The following is a 15,764-nucleotide window of genomic DNA, read 5'->3' as shown; positions in this document are numbered from 1 at the left end:
CATAACTTTTAAGATTTTTGGAAATGCAGAGTTTCAGGCTCTCCCCCAAAACAACTTAATTCCAGTCTTTAGGATTTTAACAAGATCCCCACATGATTCCTATGTATATTAAAGTCTGAGAAGCACTGGCCTAAAACAGGGGTTGGCAAACTCTGTGAACAGCTAGCTAGTTAATGTTACATTTTGCAAGCCATTAGGTGACTGTTGTAACTATTCAACTATGCTGTTTATCATAAAGATAAAAAGGTCGATACATTAAGAAGGTATAATTAAATATGTATACACCTAAGAACAGAGCCCCAAAATACATAAGGCAAGAAAATGACAGAATTGAAATGAGAAGTACACAATTTAGTTAATTTTAATGGAGATTTTCAATATCACTCTCTCAGAATTAGAAAATCAACAAGCATATAGATACATGAACACCACGAACAACCAACATAACCTAGCTGATATTTATGGAACACTTTAATCAACAACATCAGCAACTTACTCTTTTAAAGTAAACATGATGTATTCTCAAGAATACAACACATGCCAGGCTACAAAACAAGTCTTAATGAAAGATTAAAATCATACATATGTTCTCCAATCACTTGGAATTAAATTAGAAATCAATAATAGAAAAAATGTGGGAAATCCCCCAAATATTAAACTACATATGTTCTTCAATCACTTGGAATTAAATTAGAAATCAATAACAGAAAAAATGTGGGAAATCTCCCAAATATTAAACTATCACACAATAAACTTTTAACATAAGTCAAAGAAGAAATTGCAAAGAAAATTTGAACATATCTTGTGAGACAGCATAGTCCTGTTTTAAGGATATACAGGTCAATGGAACAAAAAAGAGAGCTCAGACACTGATTTTGGACAAAGGTGCCAAGGCAGTTCAACAAGGGAAAGGACAGTCTTTTCAATAAACTGTGCTGGACCAATTAGAAAGCCATATTAAAAAAAAAAATCCTTACCTCATACCATAACAAAAATTAACTCAAAATGGATCATATACCTAAATGTAAAAACTAAAATGATAAAACTACTGGAAAAAAACTACAGGAGAAAAATCTTTGTGACCTAGGCCTGAGCAATGAGTATCTTAGATGTGATCCTAAAAGCACAGCCCATAAAAGAAAGAGTTGATAAACTGGACTTCATAAAGCTGAAAACTTGCACTCTTCAAAAGGTATCATTAAAAAAAAGATAAGCCACACACTAGAAAACATTTCTAGATCATATATCTGATAAAAAGGCTTGTATTCAGAATATAAAAAGAACGCTTAAAATTCAATCATAAGGAGAACTTCTGCTGCCAGTGTCCTTGTCCCCATGATGAGCCACAGCCACCCACTGCCTCTGCAGGAGACCCTACAACATGAGCAGGATATTGAATCCCTAACAGGAGGGAAGACTGGTTCTAAGGGGGCTGATCCACCGCCGTGTCGCTGACAGGGTCTTGGTGCTCCGGTTGGGTGACAGGCCTGAGCCTCTGAAGTGCGAGAGCCGAATTCAGAATACTGGACCACCAGAGACCTCCCGGCCCCAAGTAATATGAATCAGCGAGAGTGCTCCCAGAGATCTCCATCTCAATGCTAAGACCCACCTCGACTCAACAACCAGCAAGCACCAGTGCTGGACACCCCATGCCAAACAACTAACAAGACAGGAGCACAACCCCCATTTGCAGAGAGGCTGCCTAAAATCATAATAAGTTCACAGACACCCCCAAACACACCACTGGATGCAGTCCTGCCCACCACAAAGACAATATCCAGCCTCATCCACCAGAACACAGGCACCAGTACCCTCCATGAGGAAGCTTACACAACCCACAGAACCAACCTTACCCATGAGGGGCAGACACCAAAAACAATGGGATCTACGAACCTGCAGCCTGCGAAAAGGAGACCCCAAACACAGTAAGCTAAGCAAACTGAGGAGACACAGAAATATGCAGCAGATGAAGAAGCAAAGTAAAAACCCACCAGACCAAACAAATGAAGAGGAAATAAGCAGTATACCTGAAAAAGAATTCAGAGTAATGATAGTAAAGATGATCCAAAATCTTGGAGATAGAATGGAGAAAATACAAGAAACGTCTAACAAGGACCTAGAAGAACTAAAGAGCAAACAAACAGTGATGAACAACACAATAAATGAAATTAAAAATTCTCTACAAGGAATCAACATCAGAATAACTGACGCAGAAGAAAAGATATGTGACCTGGAAGATAAAATAGCGGAAATAACTACCACAGAGCAGAATAAAGAAAAAAGAATGAAAAGAATCAAGGATAGTCACAGAGACCTCTGGGACAACATTTAACACACCAACATTTGAATTATAGGGGTCCCAGAAGAACAGAAAAAGAATGGGTCTGAGAAAATATTTGAAGAGATTATGGTTGAAAATTTCCCTAATATGGGAAAGGAAATAAGTCGAGGATGCATACAGAGTCCCATAAAGGATAAATCCAAGGAGAAACATGCCAAGACACTTGTTAATCAAACTATCAAAAATTAAATAAAAAGAAAAAGTATTAAAAGGAGCAAGGAAAAAAACAAATAACATACAAAGGAATCCCCATAAGGTTAACAGCTGATCTTTCAGCAGAAACTGCAAGCCAGAGGGAGTGGCAAGAGATATTTAAATTGGTGAAAAGGAAAAACCTACAACCAAGATTACTCTACCCAGCAAGGATCTCATTCAGATTTGATGGAGAAATTAAAACCTTTACAGACAAGCAAAAGCTAAGAGAATTCAGCACCACCAAACCAGCTTTACAACAAATGCTAAAGGAACTTCTCTAGGCAAAAAACACAGAGAAGAAAAAGACCTACAATAACAAATCCCAAACAATTAAGAAAATGGTAATAGGAACATACATATCAATAATTACCTTAAATGTAAATGGATTAAATGCTCCAACCAAAAGACATAGATGGGCTGAATGGATACAAAAACAGGACCCATATTTATGCTGTCAACAAGAGACCCACTTCAGACCTACGACACATACAGACTGAAAGTGAGGGGATGGAAAAAGATATTCCATGCAAATGGAAATCAGAAGAAAGCTGGAGTAGCAATTCTCATATCAGACAAAACAGACTTTAAAATAAAAACTACTACAAGAGACAAAGAAGGACAGTACATAATGATGAAGGGATCAATCCAAGAAGAAGTTATAACAATTGTAAATATTTATGCACCCAACATAGGAGCACCACAACACCTAAGGTAAATGCTATTGGCCATAAAAGGGGAAACTGACAGAAAGACAATCATAGTAGGGGACTTTAACACCCCACTTTCACCAACAGACATATCATCCAAAATGAATATAAATAAGGAAACACATGCTTTAAATGATACATTAAACAAGATGGAATTAATTAATATTTATAGGACATTCCATCCAAAAACTACAGAATACACATTTTTCTCAAGTGCTCATGAACATTCTCCAGGATAGATAATATCTTGGGTCACAAAGCATGCCTTGGTAAATTTAAGACAATTGAAATAGTATCAAGTAACTTTTCTGACCACAACGCTATGAGACTAGATATCAATTACAGGACAAAATCTTTAAAACATACAAACACATGGAGGCTAAACAATACGTTACTTAATAACCAGGAGAGGGCTTCCCTGGTGGCTCAGTGGTTGAGAGTCTGCCTGCTGATGCAGGGGATGTGGGTTCATGCCCCAGTCTGGGAGGATCCCACATGCCGCGGAGCGGCTAGGCCCGTGGGGCATGGCCGCTAAGCCTGCACGTCTGGAGCCTCTGCTCCACAACAGGAGAGGCCATAACAGTGAGAGGCCCATGTACCGCAAAAAATAAAATAAAATTAAAAAAAAATAACCAAGAGATCACTGAAGAAAGTAAAGAGGAAATCCAAAAGTATCTAGAAACAAATGACAATGTAGACACGACAACCCAAAACCTATAGGATGCAGCAAAAGCAGTTCTAAGAGGGAAGTTTATAGCAATACAATCCTACTTCAAGAAACAAGAAACATCTCAAATAAATAACCTAACCTTACACCTAAAGCAATTAGAGAAAGAAGAACAAAAAAAACACCTGATGTTATCAGAAGGGAAGAAATCATAAAGATCAGATGAGAAATAAATGAAAAAGAAATGAAGGACACAATAGCAAAGATTAATAAAACTAAAAGCTGGTTCTTTGAGAAGATAAACAAAATTGATAAACCATTAGCCAGACGCATCAAGAAAAAAAGGGAAATGACTCAAATCAACAGAATTAGAAATGAAGAAGGAAAATTAACAACTGACACTGCAGAAATACATAGGATCATGAGAGATTACTACAAGCAACTATATGCCAATAAAATGGACAACCTGGAAGAAATGGACAAATTCTTAGAAAAGCACAACCTTCCAAGACTGAACTAGGAAGAAATAGAAAATATAAACAGACCAATCACAAGCACTGAAATTGAGGCTGTGATTAAAAACCTTCCAACAAATAAAAGCCCAGGACCAGATGGCTTCACAGGCGAATTCTATCAAACATTTAGAGAAGAGCTAACACCTATCCTTCTCAAACTCTTCCAAAATACAGCAGAGGGAGGAACACTCCCCAGCTCATTCTACGAGGTCACCATCACCCTGATACCAAAACCAGACAAAGACGTCACAGAAAAAGAAAACTACAGGCCAATATCACTGACGAACATAGATGCAAAAATCCTCAACAAAATACTAGCAAACAGAATCCAACAGCACATTAGAAGGTTCATACACCACGGTCAAGTGGGGTTTATCCCAGGAATGCAAGGATTCTTCAATATATGTGAATCAATGTGATACACCATATTAACAAACCGAAGGATAAAAATCATACGATAATCTCAATAGATGCAGAAAAAGCTTTCAACAAAATTCAACACCATTTATGATAAAAACTCTCCAGAAAATAGGCATGGGGGAACCTACCTCAACATAATAAAGGCCACATATGACAAACCCACAGCCAACACAGTCCTCAATGGTGAAAAACTGAAACTTTTTCCACTAAGATCAGGAACAAGACAAGGGTGCCCACTCTCACCCTATTATTCAACATTGCTTTGGAAGTTTTAGCCACAGCAATCAGAGAAGAAAAAGGAATAAAAGGAATCCAAATCGGAAAAGAAGTAAAGCTTTCACTGTATGCAGATGACATGATACTATACACAGAGAATTCTAAAGATGCTACCAGAAAACTACTAGAGCTAATCAATGAATTTGGTAAAGTTGCAGGATACAAAATTAATGCACAGAAATCTCTTGCATTCCTATACACTAATGATTAAAAATCTGAAAGAGAAATTAAGGAAACACTCACATTTACCACTGCAACAAAAAGAATAAAATACCTAAGAGTAAATCTACCTAAGGAGACAAAAGACCTGTATGCAGAAAACTATAATATACTGATGAAAGAAATTAAAAATGACACCAACAGATGGAGAGATAGACCATGTTCTTCGATTGGAAGAATCAACATTGTGAAAATGACTATACTACCCAAAGCAATCTACAGACTCAATGGAATCCTTATCAAACTACCACTGGCATTTTTCACAGAACTAGAACAAAAAATTTCACAATTTATATGGAAACACAAAAGACCCCTAATAGCCAAAGCAATCTTGAGAAAGAAAAATGGAGCTGGAGGAATTAGGCTCCCTGACTTCAGACTACACTACAAAGCTACAGTAACCAAGACAGTATGGTACTGGCACAAAAAACAGAATTATAGATCAATGGAACAAGATAGAAAGCCCAGAGATAAACCCATGCACATATGGTCACCTTATCGTTGATAAAGGAGGCAACAATATACAATGAAGAAAAGACTGCCTCTTCAATAAGTGGTGCTGGGAAACTGGACAGCTACATGTAAGATAATGAAATTAGACCACTCCCTAACACCATACACAAAAATAAAGTCAAAATGGATTAAAAACCTAAATGTAATCCCAGACACTATAAAACTCTTAGAGGAAAACATAGGCAGAACACTCTATGACATCAATCACAGCAAGATCCTTTTTGACCCACCTCCTAGAGAAATGGAAATAAAAACAAAAATAAATGGGATCTAATAAAACTTAAAAGCTTTTGCACAGCAAAGTAAAACATAAACAAGATGCAAAGACAACCCTCAGAATGGGAGAAAATATTTGCAAACAAAGCAACTGACAAAGGATTAACCTCCAAAATATACAAGCAGCTCATGCAGCTCAATATCAAAATAACAGACAACCCAATCCAAAAATGGGCAGAAGACCTAAGTAGACATTTTTTCAAAGAAGATATACAGATTGGCAACAAACAAATGAAAGGATGCTCAACATCACTAATCATTAGAGAAATGCAAATGAAAACTACAATGAGGTATCACCTCACACCAGTCAGAATGGCCATCATCAAGAAATCTAGAAACAAGAAATGCTGGAGAGGGTATGGAGGAAAGGGAACCCTCTTGCACTATTGGTGACAATGTAAATTGATACAGCCACTATGGAGAACAGTATTGAAGTTCCTTAAAAAACTAAAAATAGGACTACCATACGACCCAGCAATCCCACTACTGGGCATATACCCTGAGAAAACCATAATTCAGAAAGAGTCATGTACCACAATGTTCATTGCAACTCTATTTACAATAGCCAGGATGTGGAAGCAACCTAAGTGTCCATCGACAGATGAATGGATAAAGAAGATGTGGCACATAAATACAATGGAATATTACTCAGCCATAAAAAGAAATGAAATTGAGTTGTTTGTAGTGAGGTGGTTGGACCTAGAGTCTGTCACAGAGAGTGAAGTAAGCCAGAAAGAGAAAAGCAAATACTGTATGTTAACACATATATATGGAATCTAAAAAAAAAAAGGTTCTAATGAACCTAGGGACAGGACAGGAATAAAGACGCAGACATAGAGAATGGACTTGAGGGTACAGGGAGGGGGAAGAGTAAGCTGAGACAAAGTGAGAGAGTAGCATTGACATATATACACTACCAAATGTAAAATAGATAGTGAGAAGCAGCTGCACTGCACAGGGAGATCAGATGCGTGCTTTGTGACCACCTAAAGGGGTGGGATAGGGAGAGTGGGAGGGAGATGCAAGACGGGGGAGATATGGGGATATATGTATATGTACAGCAGATTCACTTTGTTATACAGCAGAAACTAAGACACCATTGTAAAGCAATTATACTCCAATAAAGCTGTTAAAAAAATTCAATCATAAGAAGACAACCCAATTTAGATCAAAAAAGATTTGAATAGATACTTCAGCAAAGGTAAGTGAATGACTAATACACACATTAAAAGATGCTCAACATCATTAGTCATTAGAGACATGCAAATTAAAATCACAATAAGATACCACTCCACACCTATCTCAAGTAGATAAACTTTAAGAAAGAGTTGACTGGAAGGTGAGAATCTGGAAACTGTCTTAAAATTATCTTTGCTGACAGACTCATTGGAAAGTTTCTGTGTATCTCCAGTAGTACACACACCATGTTTAAGACCACTTGTATGAGAAAATAAGAATTTGGTGACTTACAAAATATTTGGTTTCAGGATTTGATGATTAGAAAGGTGTCAAGCATGAATGAGGCTGATTTGGAAATGAAAAAAAGTTGGGCTGGGAAAGGAGCTAACAGGAAGGAGAGGAGAGAGGAAGAGGAAGGAGAACTCTTGGTAGAGTTCTCATCCATCATCATCATTCTGATATTCCCTAGCACTGGCAAATAGAGTAAGATATCCTCAGGCAACACCCATGACTTTTTTTTTTTTTAATCATCTGGTTGACTCCCACACAGGCTCCATGCCCTAGCCCACAATGACTAAAATGTACCATTCCCAAGCAAGTCTCTACATCTCCTCTTCAGACACTCACATCAACAAATCACTCTGCTGCAACAGGTGCAAAGCAGAGAACTGCACCAAGCAAAATTCACTTTCATTTTTGCCCTACATCACAACCTGATGTACCCAAATTATAGTATTTGTCACACTGTAAAAATAATTATTGGTTTACGTGCCTTGCCTCTTCCGCCTCCCATTAGAGATTGTGCCTTCTTTAATGACGGAGACATTTTTTACTCATCTCAAGATCTTCAGCACCAGTACAGTACCTGATATACAGTACAGTCAATAAATGTTCAGAGAATGGAAGACTGATATAAACTACAGATACAAACTCTAGCCATATAGTTTGAATGTGTCTATAAAAGACCTTTTTCAAAAAAAAAAAACTGTGGGCAGCAAATGTATTGTAAAACTAGTTTTTTCTTTCTTAGGAGAGGTTCTAATCTGTAATTAAGAATCTGACATGTTATTATATAACTAATCACCTTTTACATAAAATCTTAGGAAAATGACTATATAAAAGAAATGTAGTGAGAAGACCAATGGACTAGACAGAAGCTAGGTAACCTAGTTCTGGCTAGTACCAGTGACTCTGGATATGTTTTCTGGCTTTCAGTGTCCTTATGTGTAAAGTGAAAAAATTAAAAAACAATCATCCTCTAAATGTTAATATTCTAAGCACCCTTAGAATATGTTAACAACTAAGCACCCTTCAAATGTTAATATTCTAAGGATCTTTAATCCATGAGTGTTTTATTAATGAACAATCAAAAGGTAGGAGGCATGTCACATGCTGAGTATTCCTAATATTCTGGTTCCTCTTGCTAGAAAGCAAATGAAATTATCCTGTCAATATTCATTCAGTACTTCAATTCCAGGAACAAAATTAAGTAAGTGCCCCACCATCTACTTCTGAAATCAGGAACTTGACCTTTCAATTCCAATAATTCAACTCTTGAACCAAGCATTTAATCACATATCGTAGGCACTGACATAATAAACAAACTGTAAGCTTACCTGCCAGGAAACTGCTCCCAAAATTGCTGTTGCAAGAAGACTAAAAAAAACTAACTGCTCTGAAATTAAGCAAAAGTGGCGCATCCCTTTGGATGCCATGATTCTATCTAGGTTATTGTTATCTACCCTGTGAGTAAAATATACTTTATGGCAGTCATTTAATTTGGAATGGAATCCCCAAAGAGTTAAAAGAAAAATAATATGGCAAATCATCCAGAAAATTCCAAAAATGGAAAAGCCTGGTATTACAAAATACCAGAGGTGAGTGTCTCTAAGTTTAAATGCTGAAAGAATGAAAAATGTAAGCTCAATCATCCCAGTGAAAACAACAGAAAGTCTTCTGCAAATTCTTCCACGGTACAAATAGGGTTTCCACCTTTCAGTCACTGAAAGTCCACTAAAATAAATGTCAAGGAAAGGATCAGTTATCAGGCAAATAAAAAAACATGCAAAAGCAACTGGATTTTGGGGAGTTTCCAATGCGGAGAAAAACAGCAAGACTGCAAAAATAACTAAGTTTGGAATAGCTAGAAAAGACTTCATTCTCAGGTCAATAATCAGCATGGCCAAAGCTACAACAAGTAAAATGACACTCAGAGACTTTTCCACCAACATAGTTGTGCTGGCAATGGCAAATCCAACAAGTTCCAAAAATTCAACTGTGGTTAGTAAGGTGGGTCGATGACGAACATAACCAGAAATTCTCTCCACCAAAGAGCATAGTATCCTTAAAACTATGGAAGTTAGAAGCAAATATTTGGTTGATTCTTCTTTCACATCATTTTTAAAGGATGAATTATCAAGAAAACACAAGAGGCCAAGCAAGAATCCAAACCAAAGATTGGATAGACTTAAACTTGCTGCTTCCATTGAAAAATAATAATAGAGTATGCTGGCAATTCCAAGAACAAAAAGACCAAGAATAAAAATTACCAAAATTAAGGAATTTGCTGTTTTTTCCCATCTTACATAAAGACCTAAGCATATAGCAACCAGTAGATTAATTCTGGCTAAATAGCCAAGATAACGCACTGAAGAATGCATGTTCACTTCTCTGTTTACTTCTTCCAGTCTTGTCATTGCTAAGTAGAGACAATGACTAAAGCAATAACGCAGTGATTTACACATTAATCTGTCAATCTGGGCTTTCTCCCCACGTTACAAAAATTAACTGCTTGTATTTCATCCAGCAAATCCAATGTTTCTGTAACTCCTACTTCAGCATTTTCTCTGGTGGAATTTGTTTGTAGTGATCTAAAAAGAAGAAAAAATATTTCGTTGTTAATTTTATGTAATTTGCCTTTCACATGTATCTTCCTTATACAAAATAACGAATAAGTGAGAAATAAAGTTTGTTCTGAAACCCAGCTTAAAATGTGACTTGCATGTATCTTAATGGTAATTGTCTCTGTCTTAAAAACTCTGCAGTTTATCCAAACAAAAATGGAGATTTTTTTCTACTCATCCTATGCTAGGATTGTATGACTAAGTCACCATCAATGAAACTCTTTTTCCAGAGATGGTGAGGAATTCACCTAATTCATTTTTACTCCGATATCTGGTTTTTCAACAACATGCAAAGATGAGATATTCAACTTAGCTTAGATGTAGCAGATGCTTCTGGCACAATGGAAAGCTACTCAACTCTTAGATGAAACAAGGGACCTCATCATTACCTCTAATTTGAACAGCATCAGTATCCAATAATAGCAACCATTACTACCTGCCTAAAATCATCTACATCTTTTTACCAGTCACCTCTAAAATGCGATGAAATCTTAGTTTAACAGTGTTTAACTAATAAACTTAATAGAAGTTTAACTGTATTGAAGTTAGTCACTAAAGTTGATCCATAATTCTCCCTGTACTTTTTCCTCTAATAAATTACTTTGATTATCAAACCACCTACAATCTTTGTAGCAAACCAATTCTGGACCTTTCTAGTCAAAACTGTAAAGTTGTAATGATGACCAATATTTATTGTAAGGTAAATTTTTAAAACTATAATTTTACTTTTAAAATGTTACCACAACAATTATTTGTTAAAGAACCCAGATAATTATTTCAATCTTAAGTGCCCCTTCAAGTTGCACTTCAAACATGATGTAGTCACAAAATGATTTAACTATCTACTACATAATTCTTCAAATTTTCTAGTATGCTATTTCAGAAGAAATGATCCATGCAGTGGCTCATGGTCATACTGAATATCCATAGGGAACTCAATCAATAAAAACTCAAAAAGTAACTAGTTTGTGATCAGCTTATTTATACTTTCTAATAGCAGGACACTAAAAGAAAGACCCAAGAGAAATATGAGATAACTTGGAATTAACTCTTAATTACCCATTTGGCTAGAAAAGAATGTCACCGGGTGACAGTTTTAGGGTCTCTGGGAGGTTCCAAGTATTATTACTAATTTACATGTTCAACGTGTATATTTTTTTACAGCTAAGTTTATTTAATTAACTAAGAATGCTAATTTTTCCTCAATTACATTTTCATTCAATCATTTCTTAAGAAACCACACACCACTAAAGAAAATATCTTTCTTGGTATATTTTGGTTTTATCTTTTTACTTAAGAAACTGATAGTATCTAGAGTGCATTGTATTTTTTTAAACATTACTTCTATATGTTATATAATCATTCAACAAATATGCTGGAATATATGTCCTCAAAAGGTCGATGGTACAGTCTGGGCTCAAGTGACTGAACACCGTTGGAGAAAAAAAATCACACACCAGACTAAATGGTTGCCACTCAACTCATGAGACATAGTTCTGTGTTTCTCTGGTCAACACACTCTCATTCTCTGTGATTATGCAAACCTCTTTTCCCTATCCTCAAATCTCTGACATCCACTTCCTGCCAAATTCTCACCAGATGATTTTGCCTCCAATGAAGTCATCAGAAGGGAGCTTACCTGAGTTTCCAACACCACAAACTCACCTCTATCTACATTTCCTGATTCAAGAAAAGAAGGCTGTCCCTTCCCAATCTAAGGCTACATCTTTTAGCCAGACACGTATCTCTTCCCCTCTGCCTCTTCCAGAACTTCACACTCTCTCCTCTCTCTTTAAACGCCAACTCTTCTCTTATCCATTGACACTTAACCCTTTGCAAAGCTCTTTTTAAAAAATGATACCAAAAAAAAAAAAAACAGAAACAACAAACAAAACTAAAACAATCCTCACTAATCCTCATCTCCTCTTCCAAGTTCAATCTTCGGTCCTCTTGACAGCCAATATCTGACTGCTTTACTTCTCATACCAACTAAACCGTGGTTTCCACCACACAACGACAAACTGCTCTGCCAAGTTCTAATATAACCTGCAATTTCCTAAATCCCATGGGTACTCTTCACTCATTATCTTGCACATTCTTCAAACAACCTCTGCCGTTTTTGACTCCTTTCACCTTCTGAAACCTGCCCTTCCTTTAGCTTCCAAAGACCAGTTTCCAGATTTTCTTCCTAACTCATTGATCTCTCCTCTCTGTCTCCTTGCAGGGTCTTCATTCTGAATCTATCCTTTGGATGTTCAATCCCAAGCCTAGGTTCTTCTCTCACTATACACTTAAACACATATATATTAACCTACCTGACAGAAATAAAAGCACTAGCTCTGTTCTGCACTGAGGTAAAAGCTTAGAAAAAGGTAAAGGAAAACATGTAAATAATAAAGTACAGCACATTCATAGCATGGAATATATGCAGCCACCCTGTTATAGGCCAAAACCAACATGACAGAATATTATTTTAAAATAGCTAATTTACAGAAGTCTTTCCCCATTCTGACCTTCTTCAAAAGACAAACAGCCTGAATCAAAGTAGAACAACAAAGCACTGCAAACCTTTTCAGTGGGTCTGCCATCACTAATGATTCAGTGAGAAATTACTTGAGAGGCAGATTAGAAAGGAGCACAGAAGAGTCAATCTGAATACAAAAAAGTTAACTAACAACTGCCAGAGTCTGTTTTTATAAAATCCTATGTACTACTCTAAACCCCCTTCTCCTTCACCACCTGTATGTAATCGTCACCCAAGTCTTGTCCACTCTTTTTCCTGCACACCTCTTAAATGTTTCTACTTCTTTTCATCCTCAAGGTCACAATCCCAGTTCTGGCCACCATCATCTCATGGCTGAATGTCTCCTTGCATCCACTCTTGCCCTTCTCCAAGAAGTATCGTTCTTAAAGCCAAACTTTGTCACATCATTCTGTTACGTAAAAGCCCCCAGCGGCTTCCCATCACTCTAAGCAACAAAGTCTAAACTCATTAAAATGCCTTATAACACTCTCCTCATTGGATGTGCATAACTCTCCTGCCTCATCTCTTACCATTCTTCCTCTTGAACTTGTATTCTAGCCATACGGACCTTTCAATTATGAACCGTACTAATGCTATTCCCTCTCCAGGTGTACTCCTTTCCCTCCTCTTGGCCCCATCCCAGTCCTCACACCTGGCTCACTCCTATTCTTTACTCTTTACGCCTCAGCTTAAATGATTTTCTTAGGGCAATCACCTTGATTCATTTATATGATCCATGTACTTCCTCTGTAACAGCAAAATATTGATCATCAACTGTTTAAAATCTGCATTCCCCATTAGATCACAAGGTCTCTGAAAGTTTGCCTTCAATACTGTATACCAGTATTGAAGACAATACTGTTTAGCAGAAAGTTCGGCACCAAGTAGGTATTCAACACGTACTTGTTGAAGAAATAAAGACTGATGTAGAAATAACTATATTAACAACAATGTCAATCAGTTATAGGACACATATTAATATACAAAGAGTAAACAAGTTGTCTAATTGGTTTGCTTCTCTCTCGGCCTTATGCCAGCCTTCACTTAATTCATCCAAATTCCTCCAAACCAACAAGTTCTCTTTCATGTCCTACTTCTAGGGAATCCAAGACACACTATATCACGCGCAACGTCTTTTGACTCAGAAACTATTTCCGTCCCATCTAGGGGAAGTGTCAAAAGCTGAAAGAACATACTGAGCACCCAGGGTCGGGGAATTCCAGTGCTAAAGTTCTACGAATTCATGATAATAACTCTTTGGACCCATCTCATACAAGGAGAATGGCACCTCGAATACTAAATCCCTCAGCAATAGGGCAGCAATAACAATTCTTCTTCCATTCTACCTCCTCCTAGCAAGATGTGGGAGGCCCAAGAAGAAGCCTGGCTGCTGTCGACCGTAACCCGGCACCCAGCTGAGTGGGGAACTGCTGGGGGATACGGAGAGGCTCCACGCCTTCCATCCTCCACCCCACACCATCAACTTCTCTCCGGGCAGGTATCCCTACCTCCGCCCCGGGAGACCGGCTGGGCGGAGCTTAGGGCCCGCACCACTCTGAGCCCTGGGCGGTGACTGTGCCCAGGTCTCACTGCCTCGCCAGTGACCTCCTGGCCCACCTACCTGACTCGGCCGCTGCCACCAACGCTCTCTCAACCCTCGGAGTCGGCGCTGGGGCCTGCACGGAAAAGGGAGGGCCCTTGCGGCTGAGCCTGCGACTCGGAGCGGGGAGGCGAGACGCCAGGGGAGTCGAGGGCCAGAGACCGCACGCTCTAGCACAGGCCAGTCTCGTCGGAAACTTTCTCCGTTACTGGCCTGGCCACGGCCGCCATATTCCCGCCGCCGGATCCGCGACGGTACGGAACGCCGCCGGGGTCAAGCCGCACGAAGCGCTTCCTCCCTGAGAGCCGGCCCAGGCCCTGCCCCCCTCCCCGCCCAAACCCTCCGAGTCGCCGCGGACCCAGGTGCGTTTGGCGCTGCGCGAGCGCAAACGGCCCCACCTGGGATACAAGCTGTCGCCTTCCTGGACCTGGAATGGGCGGCGAACGGGGAGCTGCAAGACCACGAAGGATCAGGCCGACCGTGTCCATCAAGCCTCTAGGCCGCCACCTCGGGCTTGACCGAGACTGGGGCAAAGCGGCCGCGGCGGCCGGCCACACAAGAACAGTAAATACTGCAGGAGGCGTTGCTGCTCTTTAATACCTATCGCATAATATATGGCTTTGTGTCCACTGACCAGCTAAAAGCTCAAGCTCCTTAGGCTCGCCTTCAAAGCCTTCTCGCCTCCTTTTCGAATTAAAACTCCCTTTCATAAACCGCCTGGGTCTTCACTCCGCCGACAACGCTAAGCTCCTCCAGTCCTGACCCATTCCATTACCTCTCCGCGCCCCCCCCCCCCCGCCCCCGTCCCTTACACGTTCACCGGCCCCGCATTCTGAGGGTCCTTCACATTTCAGGGCTAATTCTTCTTTGTATCTGACGCACTGAATAAACATAAGGGGATATTACTCCGCAGCGTTTCACAACAGCTGTGGAGCTGATGATTTTGGGGTTTGAATTCTGGTCTTTCCCCTTCCTATGTGCCACCTAGGTTTCTCCATCTAAAAAAGGGTAACAAAACCTTCCTTGCAAAGGAAGGAAACCTTCCTTTCATGTTGTGAATATTCAGTAAAACATTTTTTTTTCTGGCATCATAAGGTAGGCCCTCAAAAAGTATGAATTCCCCCTCCCTCTCCAAGAAGCCCTTCCTGCCTGCCAGCCTTCTGTCCCTACCATAATTTTCTACTGTTCATAGCACTTAGTGAGGTCAGTCTCTGTGAACCCCAGTTCCCTTATGTGTAAGTAGAATGCTAATAATACCTACCTTACAGGGTTGTTGTAGGGATTAAAAAGATGATATATGTAAAAATTACCTTAGAACCTTTACATGGTTTATCCCCTTTGCGATAAAGCACAACAACAAACTATACAGCAGCTTGACCTCCAACTGAAACAGTAGGGAAGGGGGCAAGGCACAACCTTTAAAAGAATG

General features: G+C 38.9%; 1 protein-coding gene across 3 annotated transcripts in view; it reads right to left on the bottom strand.

The window, feature by feature from the left end:
• Positions 1 to 15,247, bottom strand: part of TMEM168 (transmembrane protein 168) — a 53,829-nt gene extending 38,582 nt beyond the window's left edge. The window contains exons 1-2 of one of the 3 annotated variants that reach the window (XM_067042312.1): positions 15,148 to 15,247; positions 8,925 to 10,178 (exon numbers count right to left, since the gene is read on the bottom strand). In XM_067042312.1, the coding sequence (XP_066898413.1) occupies positions 8,925 to 10,052 (1,128 nt within the window). In that variant the 5' untranslated portion in view covers positions 10,053 to 10,178; positions 15,148 to 15,247. The other 2 variants (XM_067042313.1, XM_059074587.2) reach the window with 2 other exon arrangements.
• Between the last annotated feature and the right edge of the window lie 517 nt (positions 15,248 to 15,764).

This window comes from Kogia breviceps, chromosome 9, assembly GCF_026419965.1.
Source record: "Kogia breviceps isolate mKogBre1 chromosome 9, mKogBre1 haplotype 1, whole genome shotgun sequence".
NCBI lineage: Eukaryota > Metazoa > Chordata > Mammalia > Artiodactyla > Physeteridae > Kogia > Kogia breviceps.
The sequence above is the reverse complement of the archived record's forward strand: the minus strand, read 5'-3'. Positions and strand labels throughout refer to the sequence as shown.